We start from the raw sequence: 22503 nt of genomic DNA, 5'->3' as shown, positions 1-22503 counted from the left end.
AACTGGACGATGCCGATACGAGTTTCTTTTCTCTATCTTTGTCCGCTTCGTTTCAACAACAGTCTTGGACCATCGCCCTCTTTAGGTCGCCGTGAGACCTGAACAAAACGAAACAAAGTGAGCGGCCAATGACGCGCGACAGCTCCCGAGCTGAAGTTTCGGCACCAAATAAACAATCTTCGCCTCGGACTGAATTATCGATCCGGAGCGACGAAGCGTCACATTTGGACACGGTCCCAAGCCAAACGAAATGAGACGGGCGATCGGCCGAAACCGACTTGTCGGCCCCGTTGGATTTCACGCGCTTCAACCAGGAAAGACGATACGCAAAAGCGAGCAGAAGCGGCGGCGTCGCCTAAGTTCTACTGCACTTCCGACGGGCGCCATGATAGTCCTGAACTCTTTGGGCCTTATTGGACAGGGAAACCTCGAGCGCCACTGGCATTTTCCCTCGCCTTTCAAGGGCCGCCGTGTCTTTGTACGTCAATCAACAGCCGCGTTGGAAGCGTGGAACCATAACCATAACCATCCCATATTTCGAGCTTATTTCCGTCCGGATCCAGGTATTTTGTTTTTGGTTTTGCCCATGCGCTGCAGCCAGTAAGAGCCGGAGGTGAGATTTCACGTGAGAGGCGGGCCTCGCCGCCTTGTCTCGGCACAGGTGCGATTGCCAGAAAGTCGGGTAGGTCCAAAATCAAAACAACTAGATATGAATAATAACTACAGGCAAGTTGGAAAGGAGGTCAAGCCTCGCATATCTATTTAATATCCGCGGCCTTGTCTCTTATTCTGTTTTCCATAACAGGTTTTTCCTTGAGAACTAAATCTACTTTAGGATTTATTGTTTCTTCTCATTGGACACGCTAATCCTTTCAGCTAATCCGCCCTCTTTGGCGTCCGACTCATCGGGGGCGGCGAAGCAAGGAGCCGGCACGCCAGCCCGGTCCGAAGGGAAGGCGGGCCCGCCCGGCTCCGCCCGGCTCCGCCCGGCTGCGCCCGGCTGCGCCGCCTGTCCCCGAAGGCTTCCTCTCGTCCCGCGCCCGCTAATCCCCCCCCGGCCGACGTTATTAAAAAATGAGGAGGAACACATCTTTGGATCGGAAGAGCGGCCGAATGAAATTCTTCAATCAAATTGCGGCTGGGGGGGGGGGGCAAACACAGCATGGAAATCGCGCCCAACAATAAGAACAAGCGACACGGGGCAAAGCCGCGCTCCGGCCGGCCCCTATTTGGACTGGCCCACAAGAGGGCGCTCTATTGGGCCGGCCCGAGGTCCCACGTTTTTTCCGCGGTAGGGGAACTCCTCGGCGAGGTCGTCGCCCTGCTCGTTTTGCGCTGGGTTTTTATTTTAACGAATGATTTCGAGCAGCCTGACTTACTTTTGCTTTGGTTTTTTCCTTCCCCGCCGCTACGCTTTGATTTTATACTCGGTCGTGACTTCCTCGCACTGCGCGCTTCGCCTTGGGGCTTCCTTTTGCTGTTTTACATCGTCTCCGTCTGTTCCACTTTCTGTCTTTCGCCCGCATAGTTTATTTTGATCATTTATATTTTGCAGGGTACACAAACAAACAACAAAGAAAATCAAACGAAACAAAGCAAGCGAAAAGTGGTTGGAAAAGCCACGGCGATGACGGTACGGTCACCCCCCCCCCCCATGTCTGTCGTTCCGAGTCCTCGCCACCGGGCGGCGCCAGTCACCCATGTTTGAGCAAAAAATAATTCAATGAGATGGAGCCCGTGCTGTGCGTACGGTACGTTCAAAAGGAAAAGCGATCCTAAGTCTCGAGTAGTCACGATAACGTATTCGTGATTTTCAAATGTGACTGCACAAATAGGAATTGGTTTAGACGTTGTGAAATCAATCAGATTTTTTGGGGTGGTAAGATTTTGAAAAACCTCTCGGTAGCTTGTCGGGAAAGGCCGGACTATCCGGGTCCAGAATTACAAAGCGGGCGTCCTTGGTTCGAGTCGGTAGACGAGGAGCGCTCCTCTCCGGTTCCGCCTCTGAAGGGAGGGAGTTTGCATCCGAGCGGTGGCGTCGAGTGTATTGCTGGCGTTGGGCACAGGGGGGCGCCCTTCGGCGGCCCAGAGGATGACGGCAGACTAAATGGGCGTGGGGTCCCGCCCCTGGTTTCTCAATAGGCCCGGGCGCGCGCGGCGAGCGGGAGCGTCAATCGTCAGGAGCGGGCGGGAGACATGGACGGCCTGGAGACGTTCGAGAGCCCGGACAAGGGGCGGGGCCTCCGGGTCGGCCGGGCCTTCGGGCCGGGCCGGCTCCTCTACTCCTGCCCGCCCTACGCCTGCGTGCTGGGGGTCCAGCAGAGGGGCCTCCTCTGCGACTTCTGCTTCAGCAGGTGCCCCCCCCCCTCCCCCCCTCCCCTCCCCAGCCGAGGAAGGCCTCGAGCCGCGTCGCGCGCTCTCCTCTTGCCGCCCGTCGTATGGGGTCGGGGTCGGGGTTGGGCCCCGGCCGTCCGTCCGGCCGCCGTTGCTTCCGCGCTCCGACTAACGATCCCGGAACAGCTTCTTCCCTTGCCGGTACGCGGCGCTCACGACTTGGTATTTGCATTCCACCGGGCTTATCTCATGCCTACGTCCACGCCTTGATTTTTGGGGGGGGGGGGGGGGGCGAGAAAAAGTGACCGCCGACAGCATGAGGTTCTGCCTCCTCCCGCGCTTCGGAAGCTCGGCGACGGCGTCTGGGATTTGCGCCGGGGAAGGTCAGCGCTAAGAATAGCCGCAAATGTTTGCAACCGACACCTCCCGCCGCGCGGAAGGTTTCTGACGGGGGGGCCGGGTTGAGGGCAACTTCGAGTTAGGCGTTTCGGCCGCAAACCCGAAGCCAAACCCGTTTCCCGGGCCGGTCGGTTAAACCGGGCGGCGGGCCCCCGGGCCTGGACTCTCAAGACGGCGCTCGCACGGGCGGAGCGAGAGGGCGCCCGTTTTCACGGGCAAAGGCGGCGGCGGCGGCGGCGGCGGCGGCGGCGGCGGGCCCAAACGCGCGGCGACGTTTGAGCTTCGCTGTGAATTTTAGGAAGCGGGGCCTGGCCAGATGCGGCAAGTGCAAGAAAGCCCATTACTGCGACCCCGGCTGTCAGGTGAGAAGCGTCGACAAATAGCGTCGGACCCGTTTGGCAAACCGCGGCGGCCGATGACAAATTGCTTAAAGGCGCCGCCGAAACCACCCTCAAAAAAGAACACGCGGCGCATTCCAAACCGAGCCGGCGCTCGGCGTGGAAACACGGCAGGCGAGGCCTCGGGCGACCAAACATTCGGAGGCAAAACAAAGGAAAGGAAAAAAGCCCCGCTCCGACGGCGGGAGAGGACGGGCGACTTACGGCGCTCGCGAAGCTCCGTCGGCCGGCGTCCGCGCGGCGCCGCCCTCCGCCGCACCTGGAACCAGCCAAAGGAGTCGAACGTGATCTCCCGCGGCCTTTTGATCCCGTCCGGCGCTGCTTTCCGGATTCAAACCGCGCAGAAAGCCTTGACAGAGAGCGACGGAGGGGTGCTTTTAGCTTTCGGGCGGGCGAGCCGCAAAATCGTGGTATTTTTCCATAAACAAACAACATTTTCAAACCTACTACGCTTTTGTAACACTGCGCTCTTTTTTATACTTTCCAAAATCGTCTCGCGGGCCCAATTGAAGCCGTTTGCGGCCGCCATACGGACGGCGTTCCCCGTCCTCGTGATTTTTACCTCGCTAATAAGTGAGGGGGCAAAAAAAGCGTCCCTTTGTGTCCGGGAGCATTTCGGGGGGCATTTCTTCAGCCGCGGCCGGGACTCAAACGCTCACTAAGCAAAGCGGCGTTCCGCCGAGGCCGGCGCAGAAGGGCGACTGGCCGGCGCACAAGCTGGAGTGCTCGGCCGCGGTGGCCTTCGGCCAGAGGTGGGCCCCGTCCGAGAGCGCCCGCCTGGCCGCCCGCATCTTGGCCAAGAAGGTGAGGGCGGGAAAGGGGAGGGGCCCGGCCTTGCCCGGCCCCGGCTGAAGGCGCGCGTCCCGCAGAAAACGCAGCAGGGAAGGAGCGAGTCCGAGAAGCTGCTGGCGGTCGGGGACATGCAGTCGCGTGAGTGCGCCTCGGCCCGCCCGGCCCGCCCGGCCCGCCCGGCCCGCCCGGCCCGCCCGGCCGCCGGCTTCGACTCGACCCCGTCCGTTCGTTAGACGCGGACGACATGGACGAGGGGGCGCGGGACAAGATCCAGGCGGACGCGGCCGGACTGCATCGCTTCTACTCCAAACATTTGGACATTCCCGACTCCAAAGAACTGCTCTCGCTCTTCTCGCAGGTGCGGGCCCCTTTTTTTTCCGAGGGGTCGGGCCCAGGCGCTGACTTTTCCGCACGCTCGTCCCCAGGTGGCCTGCAACGGCTTCGCCATCGAGGACGAGGAACTGTCCCGCTTGGGCGCGGCCGTCTACCCGGAGTAAGAGCAAAGCCGGGCTCCCCCGTCCGCTCCACCTCGCCGTCGCGGGGGATGGGGGGGGGTCGGAAGGCTCGGACTCAACCTCGCCACGTCCCCTCGCGCAGCTTGGCGCTCATCAACCACAGTTGCCTGCCCAGCGCGGTGGTCACCTTCCACGGGACGCGTGCAAACGTGCGCGCCCTCCGCCACATGGAGCCGGGAGAAGAAGTGCGCCCGCCCCCCTCGCGCAGCGGGGGGAGGGCGGTCGTAGTCACGCGCGTGCGCCCGGCAGGTGCTGATCAGTTACGTCGACCTGCTGTACCCCGCGGACGAGCGCGGGCGCATGCTCGGGGACGCCTACTACTTCCGCTGTCGCTGCCACGAGTGTCAAAGCGGCTCCAAGGTCAGGAGACGCGCGCGCGGCGTGGCGGCCCCGCCTCTCAAAGGCCCTCTCCCAACGTGGCAGGACGAGCTGAAGCTGAAAGCGCGGCAGGGAGGCGCGCCGGCGGAGGCCGCGCTGAGCCACGCCCGCAAAACCATCCGGGATTTCCGGGAGCTCAAGCTCCTGAAAAATATCCTTTTTGCCCCCCACCCCCCCGGGAAGCCGGAGGCCTCCTTGACCCCGCCCTCGGTCAGGCCCCGCCGAGCTCCTGGAGACGTGCCGCCGCAGCCTGGAGGAGATGGGCGGCGCGCTGGACCCCACCAACGTCTACGTGCTGCACATGCGTTACCAGGCCATGGGCGTGTGCATCTATCTGGGCGAGCTACACGCCGCCCTGCGCTACGGGGAGACGCTCGTGCAACCCTTCAGGTCAGCGCCGCCGCCCCAAACGCCTCCGTTTTTCCTTGGATCGCGGCGAATGAACGGGAATCTTTTTTTTGGCAGGCGGCTGTATCCGCCCCACTCGCTCAACGTGGCCTCTCTGTACCTGAAGCTGTCCCGCCTCTACTTGGCCTTGGACAGGCGCTCGGCGGGCGAGGACGCGCTCCGAAAGGTAGGGCGTCCGCGCGTCGCCGAGCGTCGCCGCGCGTCGCTTCGGCCGACCCTTGAGCGCCGCTCGTCGTGCGGGCAGGCCGCCGCCATCATGGAAGTGACCCACGGCAAAGAGCACCCCTACGTGCGAGAGCTGCGCCGACGACTCCGCCGAGCGTCTCCGGAAAGCGATCGCCGGACTTGAGGGGGCCGAGCTCGCCGGCCGACCCACCCCCACCCCGCGCGCATTTCCGCTTATTCGAAGGATTTGAATACATTTTGGATTGGCCCCCTTGGCCTGCCTCCCGCCCCTTTTCGTGAAAACGCACACCGAACGCTTGTGGGCATTTTGGAAGCTTTTCTTTTGGAACGAGGTCTTTTCACTCATGCGCGCATTTTGGCAAATGAGTGCGACGGCTGGTCCCGACCGCCCGCGAAGGACGGGGGCCACGCCCAACGAGCTCAGTTCGCTGACGGCCGCGCGTGCTCGCTGGTGAACATGCTCCCGTCGTACTGCCAAACAATCCGCTCGCGTTACTGTTGTTGGGGCGACGGCGGTCCAATCTGTTCCAAATTACGTGTATTTATATAAACTTACCTGGCCACCAGGTGAGCGTGAACGTCGGCGCGACTCGACTGTTTTGTTTTGTTTTTCCAGCTTGGCCGTCGGCCGACGTGTCCATTTGTCCGGTCCGTTTCGACTTTTTTTGCTAAGCGCCGCTAGCAAAACAATCAGTTCCACGCAAAGTCCGACGCGCTTCGTTACTTCACCGGCGGGTGCGTTACCGCCGCCTAGCGTGCCGGAGTGTGAGGCACGGCGACTCGTACGGGAGCTCGCATTACGAGTCGCGTCCCTCTCCGAACTGAAAACCGACCTGGATGTCCCGATCGAACTCGATTAAAGCCGTACCCCCAAAGTCCCACTCCGCGGTACGTCGTGACGTCACCCATCACTCGCGCACGACATACGTTCTACTACCGTTTGCGAATTGTGGATATGATCAACAATGATCGTTCATACGTTTCACACTCCGCGTTGGAATTGTTGCAATTTTTAAAAAAAACAGACGCGCACACGGACGCGCTATTCGGTGCAATGCGATCGGCTGCTCGTGTGGCGTCAGGAGAACTTACGCGCTAAGAGGCACAAGATGGCGCCAGAGAGGACGACTTGGCGATCGTTTGAATGATATTCTATCGCAGCGGTTCTCAAATGGGGGGAGCCTCGAGAATTCAAAGCAAACAAACCAACAAACCAGACATGCGAGAATCTTCTCCAAAAAAAACCCTCGACGAAACAAACGCTACGTTCAATCGGTTCTTCAAACCCATGATTGTAAAACGCCGGATTGACCCCGTACTAGAACGCTCCGACCTAACTTGCCGTTGCCTCGTTACAATGATTTCTTTTCGTCAACGCTTCTCTACTCTGATGCCAAACGGGGCATTTCGAGTTTTTGAGAACTGGTCCGACACTAGACAAATATTAAGAATAAAGTTCATGACGGATCTCTTGTGCAACCCCAAAACAGGACGTTTTAAGTGGAATGCTTTTCTGCGGGCAAATTATTGTTTAACGTCTTCTATTGATTGATAGTTATGCAAAAGAGGACACTTTAGGTCGATTCTCTTTCTGGCGGACCATCAAGAAGTTTGAAAGCGTTTCACAGTTTTCACAAATCACACACTTTTTTTTTCGGAAGCCCCAAATTCTTTGCAGCGGTTACAGGGGTACTTGGCCGAAAGGATATGCCACAGGGGCCACGCGGCTGGAAAGCGCTTGAGAACCGGCGTTGGATCGGATCGCTTTCTTTGAGCAAGTTCCGACAGGCTTTTGTTTTGAAAGGCATGGAAGGGATGCGGCGCCGAGTCGACTCGCGGCGCCGAGTCGACTCGCGGCCCCTCCGCAAATCGAAGACGCGCGTAGAGAAAATAAGACTTTATTGCAAGCGCGTCCATGTATCGGGGAAGAGAAAGAGAAGGCGGCGGGAAGACGTATTCCGAAACGGATGTGGGCTACACGCGGCGGGCCAGGAGGAATGCGGAGAGGCGGCGGAATGGCGCGCGAACGACCAAGGGAGCGGGAAGCGCAATACTGGAGACAGCTCCGTGCATAGCGTACCTTCAAACATAGCGGAACGGGTCGCGGTACTCTGGATAGTACCGAGTCACGAACGACGATTTTCACGCGACGCGATCGAATGTTATTCGAGAAACGCGGCAAGCCGCAGATCCCAGCGACTGGGAAAACGTGAGCCGGGAGAAGCGCGATGGATGGAAACGGCTTTTTGGAGGATCCGGCCCCCCCGAAAAACAGAGGAGGAAACCTTTGGGGGACGACGGGGGCGGGCGTTTCCAGCGAGCGAGCGCGGATCTCCGAGCCGGCGGGCCCTTGTTAAAATGCGCCTGTTGGTCCGTCAGATAAACCCGCGTCGTCGCCAGAGCGCTCGATTGAGTCACTACATATTTGGCCGGCTTGGGGAACGGCAGGAAGCGTGCCGTTCGCAACGGCTTTCTTGTCAACTCCGGTACGGCCGAAACGTCATCAATACGTGTCGTCGCGTCCGACGTGGGTTAGGGTTAGGGGTGAATCAAAAGGGCCCTAACCCTAACCCCTAACCCTTTTTTTTTTCTCTTTGTTTCCGCAAACACTTGCAACGGGGGTCACTCGGAAAGTCCCCGCCCGCAAAGTCGGAGAAGGCCAGCCGCCCGTGGCTCAAAGAGATAAAGGGCCGTTTGGAGGGAAGGGCCTCGCCGCCGTTGGCCGCCCTCGCTGCCGGATCCCCTTTCACTTTGCGACGGCGGCGGGAAGGGGCCCGCGACGCCGCCAGAGGCGCGCGAGCCCTTTGCGGGCGGGGCGCGCGAAGGCTTCGGAGCGAGCCGGGCGGCGCTTCGGCGCCGTGTCGCGGCCGGCGCGTCGACGGACGGGACGAGGGAAGAAAGCGTTTGGCCCGACTTCAGGAAAAAGCAGGCGGCTTCCGGCGGCCGCCTCAGATGAGACGAGAGTTCTTGAGGAACCGGATGAGGACCCGGTAGACGAACTGGTACTGCGAGGCGGTCTGAACCATCAGCATCCTCTGCCGCCGCAGGCCCCAGAGCATGGCGGGGATCTCCACGGGCTGAACGGTGGAGAGACGGGAACAAAAGCGTTGGGAAAAGGAGCCGCGGTTTTTTTCCGTTGGACGGTAACATCTGGCGCCCGCCCACCTCGTTGCGCTCCAGGCAGCCGATCATCAACTCGCTGAGAATGAGCACGCCGGTGCGGCCCACGCCGGCGCTGCAGTGCACCACCACGGGCGGGTCGGGGCTCTTGGAGGAGTCCAGCACGGAGTCGGTGTGCCTCCTCACCGACTGGATCTCCTCCAGGTAGGCTGGGGGAGGAGCGAAGGGCCCGATGAATAGCCGGGCGCAAAAAGGCGAGGGAGGCGGGAGGCCACCCACAGAGGAAGCCCTGCACGTATCGGGGGCAGCCCTGCTCGGGCCAGTCGGTGTACTGCAGGTGCCAGACGGTCCTCTCCTGGCCCGACAGCAGGTGCTTGAGCTTGAGGCCCGTGGTGGCGTAGCAGCCCGAGTCGGTGCGGAACTTGGTGGTCACCTTGAACTTGCCGTGCGTGGCCGAGTTGTGCTTGGAGCCCAGCTTGGGCCAGTAGCGCTGACTCTTGGGCCGCCCGCCCTCCTGCCGAGGCGCAGTCCCGGGTTGCCGGCAGCGCCCGAACCGCACGCGTAGCGCGCGCGCTAACCCCGACCCCCCCTACCTCCTCGGCCGTGACCATGGCGATGACGTTGACGCCCTGCTCCCACACCATCTGCCAGAAGTCGCCGCAGGTGTTGGCCAGCGGGCCCTGGGTGGCGATGTAGTGCCACTCCTCCCCTCGGATGCTCACCTGGGCGAAAACCTCAGTCGGCCCCGCGTGCCCCCCGGCCTCCAGAGGACGTTAAAAGGAGGAGAAAAAAAAACCTTGATGTGCGAGGCGTTGATGTAGCCGGTGTTGTTGTCCTTGTTGGGCACCAGCTCCACCCGGTTCTCCTCGTAGGGGACCACGTCGCGGAAGCGGTTGCGCTCGGCGTTGTCGGGGAGCGTCGCCGTGGTCGGCGCGCCGTCCGCCCTCTTTTTGGGCACCCGCTCGTACTCGGCCGAGACGCGCTCCTCCTCCAGCCGCAGCTCCAACGTCTTACACTGGCGGGGTTTCAGACCGAGACTTCACTCCACTTTGTCGCGGAAGCTAACGTCTTTGGATTTATTTCACTTGACCGCAAGCGGGAAAGGGGGAGCGTCTAAGTTTAGCTGCGGCGTATACACGCTATGCGAATTTGAGACGACAAACGAGGAGAGATGCAAATTTCAGATTTACAAACGGGCGACTCCTTTGCCACGCCCGTTCGGGAAGGCCGATCCGTGTTAATATAAGGTGGCCGCGCGGATGGAGTGAAAAAGGAGGTTTCGGGAGACGACCCGGGCCGTCTCACCCGTTCGTCGGCGGCGGCCTCGGCGCCGTCCCCGAGGGGCACGCGGAGCCCGTTGAGGGCGGCCGTCGGCGGCGGCGGCGGCCGCTTCATGGGGTCCGCCGTCATCTTCTGTCTCTCCAGCGTCTTGGGGAAAGAGGAGAAGGCAAAACATTGAGCTCCGGCCTCCCGGACGCCGGTCCCGCCTTCCTTTCCGGCAGGCCGGACCGGTTCGGCGCCGCCGGGGCAAAAAGGAGGAGATGCCGACGCCGACGGGGAGCCGCCCGCCAAACGCCGCGGGAAGGCCAGCGGGGCGCTCCTTACCCTCTGCGCGATCTCCCTCTCCACGATGCTGTCCTCCAAGGAGAACATCTCCGACACGGGCCTCTCCTTGACGGGCTCCTTGCGCACCCTCTCCTTCACGCTGGTCAGGTCGGGTTCGGAAACGGACGGCCCCAAGCCGTTGACGGCGCCCTGGTCCACCCCAGCGGGCGGCGCCCCCCGGGGGCCGCGCGGGGGGGACATGTCGCCGGGGGCCCCGGGAGGGCCCGGGTACTCGGGAGGGGGCTTGTTGGGCAGTTTGGCCAGCGCGGCCTGCAACCGGGCGCTGATGCCGATGTCCTCGTTGAGACCCGGGATTCGAACATCCGGCTCGGGTCTCTCCTCGTCCTCGCCCTCGCCCTCGCCCTCGCCCTCGCTCTCGCTGCTGTGGATGAGCATGGTGGCGTTGGACGGGGTCTTGCGATGCTGGCAGGCTTCCTTCCGAGGGGCGACGGGGACGGCCAAGTCTTCGGACGGCGCCCGCTCCCGCGGGGAGTTCCTCCGACGGGCGGGCGCGTCGAGGGCCCGGACGAGCGCCGCCTCGGCGGCCCGGGGCGCGCCCCCGACCGCCTCCGCGCCGTGGCGCTCGCCCAAGGCGGAGCGGCGCTTGGCCGCCGTGGCGGTGAGCGGCTCGCTGACCTCCTGCAGGGACTGGCGCACCACCGCCGAGCTGTCGGGCTGGAAGGTCTTGACCGACAGCTGCACCATGCGGGTGACCAGCTCCGGGCTGCTGCCGCCCATGCGGCGCAGGCGGTGGCTGGCCAGGTCCGGCGTGCTGCTGGCGGGCCGGAAAGCCGGCGAGGGGTACGGCGGCGGGGGCCGCGACACGGGGCTCCTGGCCGCGAGGGCCCCGGCGCCGTAGCCGCCGGCCCCGCGCTGCTTGCCGTTGGCCAGCTCGGGCGTGCTGACCGTGTGGGAGATGGAGCTCCCCGCCCCGCCGTCCGAGTCGCGAGGCGACCGAGGAGGGGCCCGGGCGCCGGCCGCTCCTCCCTGACGGGGGCCGTGAGACACCGGCTTACTGTAGCTGATCTGCAAAGCGCGGCGGCGTGTTAGAAAGGACGGGAAGGCCGCGGGTGTCTTTTTCCGCCGACGCGGCCGAGATGCGCCGGCGAGAGCGACCTTTTGGCGCGTTGCGAGCGGTTTCGGCCAAAGCCGAGGACTCGCACCTGCGCGTAGGGCCCGCGGTAGGGGCCCCTCTCCCGGATCTCGGGCTGGCTGCAGACCAGCGCCTCGGGCTGGCGGTAGGCGCGGGCGTTGCCGATGTTGAGGCTGCGCAGCGACTGGCTGTGCGGGTCGCGGTGGGCGCGCAGCAGGCGGCGCTTCTGCCGCATGACGGCGTCGTAGTCGGGCGTGGGCCGGTAGGACGGCGCCACGACGGCGCCGTGCCGGTGGCCGGTGGCCGGCGCGTAGTCGGCCCGCGCGGGCTCGCCGCCCGGGACGCCGAGGTCGGAGGAGACGGGCGAGGGCGCCGCCGTCACCGCCGCCGGGCCCTGCGAGCGGTTGAGCGAGCTCAGGCTGGGGCTGCTGTACACGCTGCCGCCGTTGCGGAAGGGGAACTCCGCCGGGCAGTGCTCCAGGCTGCTCTCCGACTTGTAGTAGGGCTCGTCGAGGAAGATGCTGTCTGGGGCGCCGCGACACCCCGTCACGCCGGAGTCGCGGCCGGCCGGCCGCCCGCCCGCGCGCGGCGCTGACGCGCGCCTACCTTGGGAGCTCCGGGTGTCTTGGAAATGTTCTCCGTACGCGGCGCTCTGGAAGTTGCACGACCGGGGCCGAGGCTGCGGGGAAATGACGCCGGCCGCGTTCACTTCGCCCGTATCTTTCCCGTACGCAACGTCGGGGGGGATTCAAATGGCGCGACCGGGACGTTCGGTTCCGTTTACGCCAGCGGTCGGCGGCGTTCGGCGACCGCCGACCGGCACCGAAAAGCCGAACGCGGCGCTCCAAAACGGCGGAATGACCGTGATGGTTTTGCGTTTGCGACGGGCGCGGCTTTCGAGCGGACCGCAAAGATGAGCCGCCGCATCTGGGCTCGTCCGCTGATTTGGTTTATTTCTAGGATCGGTGAGACATCTTCGCGAGCGGGCGGAAAAGCAAAAGGGGTACCAGAGAGAGGCGGTGCGTCCAGGTGGGTCTCCTCCTGAGCGGCGCGGGGGAACGTCGGGGCCTGGGGACACGCGGGCGACACGGGCGTGAATAGCTGCGCCGGGCTCGGCCGCGCCCTCCTCCGGACTCACTCGGCGCAAATCTTGTTCTGCTTGTAGAACTTGTGCCTGGCCGCGAAGAGTCGAGCGACGTACTTGGCCATCTCCATGTCCTCCTGCCGACCCCGAAAGACTTGCCGCTCAAAATCCGACAGAGATTAAAAAGCGGAAGGATGTAGCGAACCGGACCGTACGTAAAGTGACCGGGCGTAAGCCATCGGACCCAGGTGCCAAAGTCAAGGGCCGGGAACCGCATCCGGCCCGGCGCGACCTTTTACGCGGCCCGCAAAATGTCGACCCGACTTCCCAAGCTCGCGACCTTTCGGGGGAAGTTCTCAAATTTCTCGGACAGAAACTACGGCCCGGGAGAAACACGAGTTTGACGGCGGGGATGCGGGCGCCGCTCACCACGTGAAAGCTGATGGCGTCGTCGCGACCGCTGATCTCCACGGTGATGGCCGCCTTGTTGTGCGCGACGGCGCCGATGTCCTTCCACCTGCGGCGCGAGCGCACGTTTGGTTAGGGCCGAGCGGGGCCGGGCCGGGCCGGGCCGGGCCGAGGGGGGCCGGGAGGCGGCCGCTCGCCTGTGCAGCATGATGGAGCGCCCGTTCCTGTGCTTGACGAAGACGCCCACGAAAGACATGCCGATGAAAATGTCGTTGGTGTAGTTGTCCTGAGGGGAAAGGTGGCCTTTCAGCGGGGGGCGGCGGCGGGCCGCGCCCGAGCGTTTTCCCCGCGACGCACCTTTGCGGCGAAACTCTCCTGGCCGAAGCCGTCCAGTTTCTCGATCTCCTTGACGTACAGGAGCTCGGCTTCGGCCGGCCGCATCCGACTGCGAAGGCAAGACAGGCCGGCCGTACGGTAAAGATCCGAGGGCGCGAGGGCCGCCCCCGTTTTCGATCGTTCTCGCCCCCTTGTTTATTTTTCACTTTATCTGCAAATTCCATCATTTACCATAATTTCCAAATAGAAGCCGCGCCTGCGTATGAGGCAGAAATCTTTATGGGAAAAGTCGCCCGTCGCATCGAGAGCGACGCTCCCATCCCGCCGTCGCCTTTCCTTTCTACTGCGCTAGATAAGCTTGAAATAAGCCGTGTCGTCGCCCGATTCATAAAAGAACCAAAAAAAACAGTTCGGGGTTCGGGGCTCAAACTCAACATTTTCGGGGGCCGTTTTCAACATTTTTGGGGGCCGTTTTCAACATTTGGCAACCGTGTCAAATCTAGGTCGAAACAGAGTCAATGTCACCTTTTGGAAAATCTCGAGATTTTCTCGCGCTCGTACCCGAAACGTATAGGTTTGTCGCGTGTTAAGCGCGCTCGGCGAACGCCTCGCCAGCGGAACCCGACGCGTTAGAAGCGGTCGTTTGCTCTTTTCTTTCTATTGTCGGATTCGCCGCCAATATTCGAGCGCAAACGGAAGCGGGTGGGGATACGGCGCCGAGACCCCTTTCGTCGCGGGGCGCGAGAAGAAGGCGGCGCGCGCCGGTACCAGTGGCTCTTGTGCTCCTCCGCCACCTTCTGGGTCCACTCCTCCAGAACCTCGTCTCCGCTGGGCCAGGTCTAGCGCAAAGGGAAGGCTCGCGCCAGGAAAAGGGCGCGCGCAAACAACGGGCCTTCCGGCCGGCCGGCCGCTCACCACCGGGAAGAGCACGTACTCCCGGAGGAAGTCCTGAGACATGAACCGAGTGAAGTCGCCAAAGTCGGCTGCCAAACAAACACAAAAAGAGCCCTTCGCTAAGCCTCTGACCCCCGGGCCCCGGGCTGGTTTTTTTAAACTGCGGTCGGGGACGGGATTTCGTCGTCCCGCGCGAGCGCGAGGGGGCGGGAGGGCGAACGCCCTCGTTCGGAGCGCCCCCGACGAGTCCGCCGTTTCAGAGCTCCCGATCCGATGGCTCAAAGCGGGAGGGCGGCCCTATCGGGTAGCGGAGCGGCCAAGGGTTGCTTCGCTTACCTTGTACCGCGAGGCCGGCGAGTCTGATGCCCTGCTCCACCGTGCAGTGGAGACGCCCGTCCAACAACTCCTTCTTCACCTGAAGGTAATACTGGTACCTGCCACAAAGAGAAGATGCGGCCAGGGGCGGCCAGGGGCGGCCAGGGGCGGCCAGGGGCGGCCAGGGGCGGCCAGGGGCGGCCAGGGGCGGCCAGGGGCGGCCACGTCGTCCGCCGCGACCGGATACGCCCTTCGGCCCCGCGTCCGCTACCGCCGCTCCGCACGGGAGCCGCGCCGTTTCCGCCTTCTGAAAGCTTAGCCGCGTTTACCATTGAGGCGTTTTCAAGCCTGGAGAAAAAGCGCCTTTTGCGCGTCTCCGAAACGCCTCTCGAGAAACGAGGCGGCAAAGAAGAAAGTAGCGCGGCGGGGGATGAAAAGCCGCTCTGTCAACCTCGAGACACGACACGGGCGTCAGGACGCTGGGGGGGGGGGCAACATCAAGGCAGAATTCGAGCGAGGGATGAGCGACTCGCCCGAGCGACTCGTTTAGGACTAAAAGAATGAACTAAATTACGCTTTTTTTCACCTTATGACGTGGGCCGCGACGCTTTACCACATCAAAATCAACAAATTCTCTCGTCAGACATGCCGGTCGGCGCGCACGCGTTTGTGCGGGGGGCACCGCGCTCCCGCGTCACCACACGCGTCGCTTCCTTTTCAAAGATGTCACGCTTTTGCGCCATAGCAACTTTTGGGGGGGGGGGGGGGGGGCACCCGTCTGCTTTTTTTAGCTGCCGTCGGCGCACGCCGGCGGGCCTATAATCTGAGCCGGCACTCCTCCTCCCTCGCCCTGTCATTACAGCCGTCGGCCGGGACGCCATTCCGTTCCCGTGGCGACCCTCTAATTAGCCGCACCGGCGAGGAGCCCGACGCGCCCGAGGGAGGAAGAGCGGACGAGCGAACTACGGCGGAGCTCGGGGAGCGCTACGGTACGTACGGAGCTCGGGGAGCGCTACGGTACGTACGCTTTCGCAAAGCGTAATCGGCGGAATCTTAACTTCCAAACGCCGGCTTTTCTTTGCGGCTTGCGGAGCGGGACCCCGCCTCTCGCCGCGCCCTCGCGACAAGAAAAAAGCTAACCTAAAGTTGCGGCCGCCGGTAAGGAGGGAAGGATGCGCGCCCGACGAAGGAGCCGAGAAGGGGCCTTCCGACGGGCCAACAAAGCAAAGGGCAAAGCAAAATACAAGTTTGGCAAATAAAGCCTCGGGCAAATAAATAAATAAAGGCGGGACGCGTCCCGCCTCGGCGCGCGGGGGTCCTCGGAAGCGCCGGGATCGAAAAAAAGGGGGGCGCCACTTTCCGGGAGGCCGGGGCGGCCCACAAATGCGACCAAGTCCTCCGACAGCTCCCGGCCGGGATTCTTGCGAGGCGTGCGTGCGTTGCGCGAGGCGGACGCGGGCCCCCTTCTCCAACGCCCCCCCCCCCCCGCCTTCTTGCGCTCGCTCGAAGGAATGCGCGCTCCGCCTCCTACGCCGGCCGGCCGCGCCAACATTCCTGACTCGCGCGAGAAGAAAAAACGAGCGAAAGAGAAGCAACGACGGGAGCGGAAGCAAAAGGCTTACGGACCTCGCCGAGAGCGGGGGAAAGGGCCAAATCTGCCCTCGAACGGCACCGAAAGGCCGCGCGTCTCGGGAGCCGAACGTGGCTTTGGCGGGAAAGCCGCCGTCGCGGCGGACGGGAAAACGCCGTAGGCGAGCTAACAAAGGGCAACAAAGGAGCGAGTGAAGGCAAAGCGAGTGGATGAGTATTAGGACTACACGGCGAAAGTCCGAGTCTTTCTCCGCCCGCAGGCGCGCCCTGACTACGTCCGGCGCCGCGCGCCTAGCGCGCCCTAACCGGCGCCCGGCTTCAAAGTTGATCAGAAGACGCGGCGCGACGGCGCAGTCGCCCACCCCAGACCCCCGCCCGCCCGCGTCACGGCCTTACCTGGTGGCTTCCTGCTCCAGGCGGGACACGTTGGGCACGTAGAACATGACGCCGAAGAAGAGCAGCGGCTCGCCGCCGAACTTGTCCAGCTGCTTCTTCAGGGGCTTCTCCAACTCCACCCAGCGCCGCGCCGGACTCTGGTTCTTGCCGCGGAACCACAGGCCGAAGTAGGGAGTCTTGACGACACAACGTCACGGCGTCACGTCCAAAGGCTCGCCGTGTCTCCCCGCGCGTTTCTGACCGCCTTTGCGACCGCTCGGAAAAGGAAAGGGAGCGAAAGTACACGCTCCTCAAGTTGGCGCGCCACCTACTGGTCTCGAAAAGGGGTCAACGAGTCCCGATCTCCTCCGTTTCTTTCAAACTCCTTTTTACGCACACCCTTTTCTTTTCTCTTCTTTTCTTTTCTCTCGGGAGAAAACTGTGACGGACGGCCGTTGGAAAGCCCAATGAAAAAGGCCACCCGACGTCCGCGGGGGTCACCGCCGGCCGTTGGCTTCAACTCGCCGAGTGCGTCGAGGCCTTACAGAAATCTTCAAACAGACGCCCGACTTTTTACCGTGGCGTCTTTTCGGCGCTTTGAATCGTTTCCACTTTTGGCCCGTCCGCCACGAAGCGGCGTTTTTCATTTCGGGGGCCGAAAAAAGATCAAGTGGCTTCGACGCCTCGGTCGTCTCTGTGGCAAACGTCTTTTTTTACCATTCAAATTTGGATACGTTTGCGATTTGGGCTTCGCTTTCGAAGCGCTTTATACGGGGACGAGGCGCAACGATCGCAAGCGCCGTTTTAGAACTCGGAAGCGTACCTTTGAAGGTTCTGGCTCGCGAGCGGATTCAAACACCTACGTGTTTGAACCCTGAGCCCGTACGCTCGCAAACTGCGGTCGGCTCTCTAAGATTAAGATTAGACGAGCTGCGCTCACCTCACGTAGCTCCAGCCGCTGCGCCACGGCCTCCAGGCACTCCTGGCCCGTGCTCTCCACCGACAGCGTGCACTCGATCACGTTGCCGTCCAGCAGCCCGATGCGCGTCACAAAGTAGTTCTTGCTCAGGACGTTGTAGCGCCGGGTGCGCCGCAGCTTCAGCCGGAAAGGCATGGCGGCGGAATGAAAGGGAGCGGCGGGCCCAGGCCGCCTTCAGGAGCCGCCCGCGGCGCCGCGTGCACAGGTGCTCCCCGGCCGGGCGCCGGCCCATTCCCGGCCGATCCGGACGCTGCCGAGGCGGGGGGGGAGCGCGCGTCAGCGGAGGGACTTCGCCTCGGTTTTCGAGACGGAGGGAAGCGCCGAACCGGGACGGCGTTTGGACGGGCCGGCCAAATCGGGTACCGCCCCCCCCAAACGAGGGCGGCTCCCGTCCCCTTGGAAAGTCAGGACCCAAACCCTCGCGCTCGATTTTCTTGATTACCTGGACCGGCCCCGACGTTCGGGGCTCCGTCCGTAAACTTGATTTGCCCCGAGGGCGACTTTTCGCACCGTTTCCCCGCGGCCTATAGCGCACGTGAGAAAAACGCACGTTCGGTTCCCTTTGCGGCTTATAGTCCGGAAGACGGGGGATCGGCTCCCTCTCCTCCCCTGTCGTCCCGTTCCAAATGTCATCTCGGCGTTTTCTCCGCTTTTCTGGGCCGAGCCCGAAGCTCGAGCTGACGCTAGACCGCGAGCCGAAGCCAGACCGCGAGCGAAGCCAGACCGCGAGCGAAGCAAGACCGCTCCCTTGTCTCCGGGCCACGTTTCCAGAAAAGAAGGCGTTCTGGCCCTTGCCGCTCTTCTTTGTGTGTGCGTGTGTGTGTGTGTGTTTGTTTTCCTTCGGGGAAAGCGACCGCGACTGGGGGGCTCCGTCTCGCTCTCCTTACCCGGCCCACCCATTCGGCCCCCCGCGTGAAAAGTAGCGGGAAAGAAAGCGTCGGAGGCTCTCCGACTCACCCAGCGACGCGTCGAGGCGGCGTTCCTTTGACGGTCCCGCTCCGCTTTGGATTGGGCTCCCAATTCCGACGAGGCCGAATCTCCGACGCCACGCCGAGCCGAGGCGAGTCGCTCGCTCGCTCAGGGGAGGGGAGGGGGAGAGGGGGGAAAACGAAAAGGGCAAAAGAAAAGTTTCGCGGAACGGCGAGAAAGCGGCTGAAAGTCGGACGCCGTCGTTCGCTCGGCTGGGCTGGGCTGGGCTGGGCTCGGCTGGGCTCGGCTCGGCTCGACTCGGCTAGGCCCACCAGAAGCAGCAGCGAAGCCGCGGGGGCGCTCGGGTCTCCAGGGGGCGGGGGAGACACGGCTGCGTTCACAAACGCCGCCTGCCGTCGGAATCTAGGCAACTCTTCAAAAGTGGCCACTTGCGTCAAACCTTGGCTTCTTTTAAGGTGCCAAAACAACTTTGCAACAACCGATAGCCCTCCTTTTCACTCTCGTAAAAATATAAAGATGTTTTCCGCGAAAGCTGCATACTTTTGATTATCGTAAAATACGTGAAAGCCATTTCCGCTCAATGACGTTCTTTAACGTAATCCTCGAGGTAGATTTCTTTCCCCCAGCCCGAAAACAAGAACGCGCAGCCTTTTTTCCTCAAATACTCAAGAACGCGCAGCCTTTTTTCCTCAAATACTCAAGTCGTGCAATTTTTGGTACGAAGTGGAGGACGTACAAAATATACGCGTTTTACAAAAAGTTCCTCGGTCCTACGCGACACCAGAGCACTATATGCCACTTTCGAGGGGGTGCATTTTGCAAAAGAAACCACTCGAAAAAGTGTGGGCAAATGCGCGAAGTGGTGGAAATTCCCAGCTTCAGCTCGTCGCGCGAAGGCGGCCGACTGACATCACGAGGCTGGAATGTGAGGAATGCGGGGCTCCTGGCGCAAGACCTCCGTCCTCTCCGGCTTTTCCGGGGGCCACACAAGCGCAGCAAAGGAGGAACCGCGTCCATTTGTCTTCGTTATTTCTTGCTCCTCTGCACGTGTCGCAACATCTTTGGGGCGTCTCGTTTTGTCGTTGGTTTTTTTAACACACCTTTCTAGACTGTGTGCGATCACGTTGAGCTATAATCGTTCGGGCTTTCAGTCCTTTATCGTCGTAAATTAAGCGATGCGCGATTTGCATTCACCTACGAATCCTTTTTTTGTTTTTGTTTTTGGCGTGTTCGTCAAGTTCCCTTTGAAATCAACTCTCAAAGTTTTACCGAGAAAGTCGAGCGAGTTTTCCGGACACAACCGGGCTCGAAGGTATTTGTCGCTAAACGGGGACATCTCGCGGCCGGTAGGGAAACTACCGCGTCAACGCGTCCGCTGTTTTCCCCCGTGGAGTGCAAGTAACAAGAAATACCGGGAGAAACCTGGGCCCGGCACGGGGACATCCACATCGGGAGGCCGGGGTCGATCCGGCGGGCGAACCGGGGGCGGGCCGGGGAGTTAAGAAGCGTGAAGCGGGCCCCAATGCCATTTTGATCCTTTTTCTTCTCCGTTTTCGTTCGAACCGGGACCCTTTTTTTTGCTCCCGCTACAACTGTTTTTGCCGAGTATTCAAAGTTTTGCTTGTGGCGTTTGAGTCGCGGGCATTTCTTTTCGAAAAAACGAAATGAGTGAGGGGACGGCATCGGCAGCGCAACAAATGAAAAGCTTTCCCCGCCCGTCCATCGCACCGAGCGTGGGAGCGAGCGAGCGAGCGAGCGAGCGAGGGAGCGAGCGAGGCCTCCCGCGGGCGCTCTATAAAAGCGCGCCAGCGGCGGCGCCAACACAAGCCGCACAGCGCGGGCGCCGCGAGAGAGAAAACGAAAAGCGCAAAAGCGGGACATTTCGTTGTATTTTTCGCTCTCCGATCGGGAAAAAAAGGTAAGCGAATCCTTCGTCCTTTCGAGGCGGCTTCGCGAGCGGGGGGGGGGGGGGGGGGCGCTTCTTCACGCGCGCTCTCCCGGAAAAACAAACAAACAAACAAAACGCGGGAGAGCGTTGACGAAGGCAAAGCTTTTCCGGAGCCCAGGCCGTTGCGTAACCGATCCGCGGTCGGGATTTGCCAAAAATGACGGGACGGGACGGGACTTGCGGGAGCTCGGAGAGGCAAACAAAGTCGACAGGCTTTGACGTTGCCATTGGAAGCGCGCTTTCGCGGCGCCAGGGACTCTTTCAAACGCTCTTTCGACTCGGCATCGAGCGGGCTTGTAAGGCTCCACGCAAAAAAGGAATATGTTTGGAAGTAAGGCGAGAGCAATGCATTTTTGACGAAGCGTTGACTAGCTAGATCGGCGGTGGATGTTGCGGGCTGCCCGCCTGCCCGCCGGGCCGCAACCGCCTGCCCGCCCGCCGGGCCGCAACCGCCTGCCCGCCCGCCGGGCCGCAACCGCCTGCCCGCCCGCCGGGCCGCAACCGCCCCGGGGCCTTAGCTCCAACACCCCTGCGGTAGCTCGATTTTGACACTCGCAATACTAAAAGCGTTTGGACGTCACAAAGCTAGCCTCTGTCAAGCGCTTTGCGCCGGCCATTTTTGTTGCAAGGTCCCCCTCTTCCCCCCTCAGGCTCAATCGGCCTGTCCCGTTGTCAAATCGCGGGGACCGGAACGGCCTTCGCCTTCGTGTAATTGCACATTTCTGGCACCGCTGTGGCACATCGGCGATTTTCTTTCAAACCCGAGCCAATTCGCCGCTGCGGCTCCCCGCGTTCGGCCGGCGTCCCAAAGTATTTCGGAGTGCGGGGGGCTCTTCTCGCCCGGCTTGACCTGTGACCTCTCGCCTTGTCAGACGGGCCCGAGCATGGCGTGTCCCCGCCGCCTGTCGGTGCTGCTGGCGCTGCTGGCCCTGGCGCCGCGGGCCTCCGAGGGCTCCGTCCGCAGGAAGGTCGCCGCGGGGAGGTCGCCGCCGCCGGTGAGTGGCCGGCCGTGACGCCGCGCGCGTTTTGGACCAAAGGAAGCGCCTTGGCGAACAACTCCGTTCAAGTGGGGAATTTGCAAAATGAGCCAAAGCCATCAAACGGTGACTCCGCCCCCACCCCCCCAAAATAATCCGTCTCTGAAATCGGAATACATGCCTATAAACGCGCATGTGCACAATTGCGCGACCTTGGCCGGAGACGGACAAAAAAAAGCGCATGTGAAAATGAGCCGTTGGCCTGCGGCCCGCCCGCCTCGGGCCGCGTCCCTCCTATCCAAAGTTCTTTTGATTTGCGGGGCCGGGTCTCCGCACTTCGGACGCGGCCCGATCGCAAGCTTACCCGGGGCGGGGCGGGGCGGGGCGGTCCCGACAGAAGGCCGTCTTGTGACGCGTCTCCGCTCGCCGCAGGTCCGCCCGGACGGCGGCCGGACGGCGCCTCCGGCCCGGGGGAAGCGCCCGTTCCCGGACGCGTCCTACTTCGCGGCGCGCTTCCGCTGGAGCGAGCCCGACGGGAACGAGAGCCGGGACGCGGGTCGGGCGCCCGAGACCAAGAGGGGCTATTCCATGGAGCACTTCCGCTGGGGCAAGCCGCCCGGGAGCGCCGGCGAGCCGGGCCGCGGGGGCGAGCCGGGCCGCGGGGGCCAGCCGGGCCGCGGGGGCCAGCCGGGCCGCGGGGGCTCCGGGAGGAGCGCGGAGCGCCGGGCGCGAGGCCGGGCCGGCCGGCGCAAGCCGCCCAAGGGCTCGGCACGCCCCCCCGGCAAGGACGCGCGGGGCCTGCTGGCCGCCATCTACAGGGACGTCCTGCTCAAGGACGCGCGGAGGAAGGCGGCGGCTTCTTAGGGCGCGGCCGAGTCGCCTCCCGACTCTTTCCCACGGGACGCTTTAAACCACGGGTGTCCGAGGCGCCCCGGACGGCTTCCGCTCCGACGCTAGTTCCGCGGGGGACCTCCCCGCTCGCGGGAAGCAAACGTTAACTCGCGCTTCCACGTTTTCCCCGCACCGCATCCAAAACGGCTCCTGTTAAAACGCGACCCGAGATCATTCGGGCGCGCCGGACCGCGGTGACGTTCCAAAAACAAAAACAAAAATCGCTCATCTTGCGGCCGGGGTCATTTCTCAAGCGGAAAGCGCAGGCGGGGGCTTTGGCGAGGAGCCGTCGCCGGATGGGCGGAGCGCCGGCTTGCCCGCGCCCGTCAACAACGGTCCCGGGCCTTTTTTGGGCCCCTCTCGCAGCGACGGCCAGAGAAAATGTTCCGGCGGCGACCTTTGATCCGCTACTAAAAGGATGACGGTCACGAAAAGCGCGGCCCGCCCACGTTAACGAGTTTGACACTCTTGGTTTAAAGCCACATTCCGTTGTTTAGTTTTGTGATGTAAATTAAAGCTCACATTAAATTTCCTTTGGCATGCCGTGC

General features: G+C 62.6%; 4 protein-coding genes across 10 annotated transcripts in view; 2 read left to right on the top strand and 2 right to left on the bottom strand.

Annotated features, from left to right (window-relative positions):
* The window catches only part of LOC148406755 (uncharacterized), a 38007-nt gene extending 31767 nt beyond the window's left edge, over window positions 1-6240 (bottom strand). For 2 of the 3 annotated variants that reach the window (XR_015863789.1, XM_088403221.1), the window contains exons 1-2: window positions 5967-6240; window positions 3336-3480 (exon numbers count right to left, since the gene is read on the bottom strand). Coding sequence is in view for 2 of the 3 variants with exons in the window: in XM_088403221.1 (XP_088259347.1) it covers window positions 3336-3480; window positions 5967-6051 (230 nt within the window). In the remaining variant the exon portion in view is untranslated. The remainder of the gene's footprint in view (window positions 1-3335; window positions 3481-5966) is intronic. The other variant, XM_088403223.1, reaches the window with a different exon arrangement.
* On the top strand, window positions 1701-5992 carry LOC148406756 (N-lysine methyltransferase SMYD2-B-like). 2 transcript variants are annotated; one of them, XM_088403220.1, is made up of 12 exons: window positions 1703-2354; window positions 3032-3095; window positions 3825-3935; window positions 4001-4061; window positions 4157-4281; window positions 4349-4416; window positions 4521-4623; window positions 4688-4798; window positions 4862-4967; window positions 5032-5206; window positions 5282-5390; window positions 5469-5992. In XM_088403220.1, the coding sequence occupies exons 1-12, from the start codon at window positions 2197-2199 to the stop codon at window positions 5571-5573; spliced, it is 1296 nt and encodes a 431-aa protein (XP_088259346.1). In that variant the 5' UTR covers window positions 1703-2196; the 3' UTR covers window positions 5574-5992. The 2 variants fall into 2 exon arrangements, with proteins under 2 accessions (XP_088259345.1, XP_088259346.1); XM_088403219.1 differs by having other exon boundaries at window positions 1701-2354; window positions 4862-5206.
* Window positions 6241-7292: 1052 nt separating the features above from the next.
* On the bottom strand, window positions 7293-18467 carry LOC148406754 (tyrosine-protein phosphatase non-receptor type 14-like). Of its 3 annotated transcripts, XM_088403215.1 has the most exons (21): window positions 18167-18467; window positions 17171-17459; window positions 16252-16427; window positions 14287-14384; window positions 13972-14039; window positions 13825-13895; window positions 13078-13165; window positions 12918-13006; window positions 12742-12829; window positions 12367-12449; window positions 12236-12296; window positions 11835-11907; window positions 11299-11753; window positions 10136-11161; window positions 9836-9958; window positions 9327-9545; window positions 9124-9252; window positions 8964-9044; window positions 8810-8885; window positions 8576-8739; window positions 7293-8487 (listed from the first exon to the last, which is right to left on the bottom strand). In XM_088403215.1, the coding sequence occupies exons 2-21, from the start codon at window positions 17342-17344 to the stop codon at window positions 8359-8361; spliced, it is 3471 nt and encodes a 1156-aa protein (XP_088259341.1). In that variant the 5' UTR covers window positions 17345-17459; window positions 18167-18467; the 3' UTR covers window positions 7293-8358. The 3 variants fall into 3 exon arrangements, with proteins under 3 accessions (XP_088259341.1, XP_088259340.1, XP_088259342.1); XM_088403214.1 differs by having other exon boundaries at window positions 8810-9044; window positions 18167-18464; XM_088403216.1 differs by lacking the exons at window positions 16252-16427; window positions 17171-17459; window positions 18167-18467 and having other exon boundaries at window positions 8810-9044; window positions 11299-11749; window positions 14287-15005.
* A 666-nt stretch (window positions 18468-19133) lies between these two features.
* Window positions 19134-22498, top strand: LOC148406753 (uncharacterized). Of its 2 annotated transcripts, none has more exons than XM_088403033.1 (3): window positions 19134-20053; window positions 20959-21082; window positions 21497-22498. In XM_088403033.1, the coding sequence occupies exons 2-3, from the start codon at window positions 20972-20974 to the stop codon at window positions 21926-21928; spliced, it is 543 nt and encodes a 180-aa protein (XP_088259159.1). In that variant the 5' UTR covers window positions 19134-20053; window positions 20959-20971; the 3' UTR covers window positions 21929-22498. The 2 variants fall into 2 exon arrangements, with proteins under 2 accessions (XP_088259159.1, XP_088259158.1); XM_088403032.1 differs by having other exon boundaries at window positions 19674-20057; window positions 20960-21082.
* Window positions 22499-22503: the final 5 nt, after the last annotated feature.

The sequence above is a fragment of the Hippichthys cyanospilos genome, chromosome 20 (assembly GCF_059441005.1).
Source record: "Hippichthys cyanospilos isolate Australia breed blue-spotted pipefish chromosome 20, RoL_Hcya_1.0, whole genome shotgun sequence".
Taxonomy (NCBI): domain Eukaryota; kingdom Metazoa; phylum Chordata; class Actinopteri; order Syngnathiformes; family Syngnathidae; genus Hippichthys; species Hippichthys cyanospilos.
This window is presented reverse-complemented; position numbering and strand designations above follow the sequence as displayed.

What these genes read in the sequence shown, in the direction of transcription:
- LOC148406756 (XM_088403219.1), top strand. Translation starts at nt 2,197, where the DNA reads ATGGACGGCCTGGAGACGTTCGAGAGCCCGGACAAGGGGCGGGGCCTC. An exon ending in TGCGACTTCTGCTTCAGCAG is followed by an intron (nt 2,355 to 3,031) that starts GTGCCCCCCCCC and finishes TGTGAATTTTAG; the next exon opens with GAAGCGGGGCCTGGCCAGAT. An exon ending in ACTGCGACCCCGGCTGTCAG is followed by an intron (nt 3,096 to 3,824) that starts GTGAGAAGCGTC and finishes AGGCCGGCGCAG; the next exon opens with AAGGGCGACTGGCCGGCGCA.
- LOC148406753 (XM_088403033.1), top strand. Translation starts at nt 20,972, where the DNA reads ATGGCGTGTCCCCGCCGCCTGTCGGTGCTGCTGGCGCTGCTGGCCCTG. An exon ending in CGGGGAGGTCGCCGCCGCCG is followed by an intron (nt 21,083 to 21,496) that starts GTGAGTGGCCGG and finishes CGCTCGCCGCAG; the next exon opens with GTCCGCCCGGACGGCGGCCG.
- LOC148406754 (XM_088403214.1), bottom strand. Translation starts at nt 17,344, where the DNA reads ATGCCTTTCCGGCTGAAGCTGCGGCGCACCCGGCGCTACAACGTCCTG. An exon ending in ACGCCATCAGCTTTCACGTG is followed by an intron (nt 12,450 to 12,741) that starts GTGAGCGGCGCC and finishes CGGGGTCGGCAG; the next exon opens with GAGGACATGGAGATGGCCAA. An exon ending in CAGAACAAGATTTGCGCCGA is followed by an intron (nt 12,297 to 12,366) that starts GTGAGTCCGGAG and finishes GCGTGTCCCCAG; the next exon opens with GCCCCGACGTTCCCCCGCGC.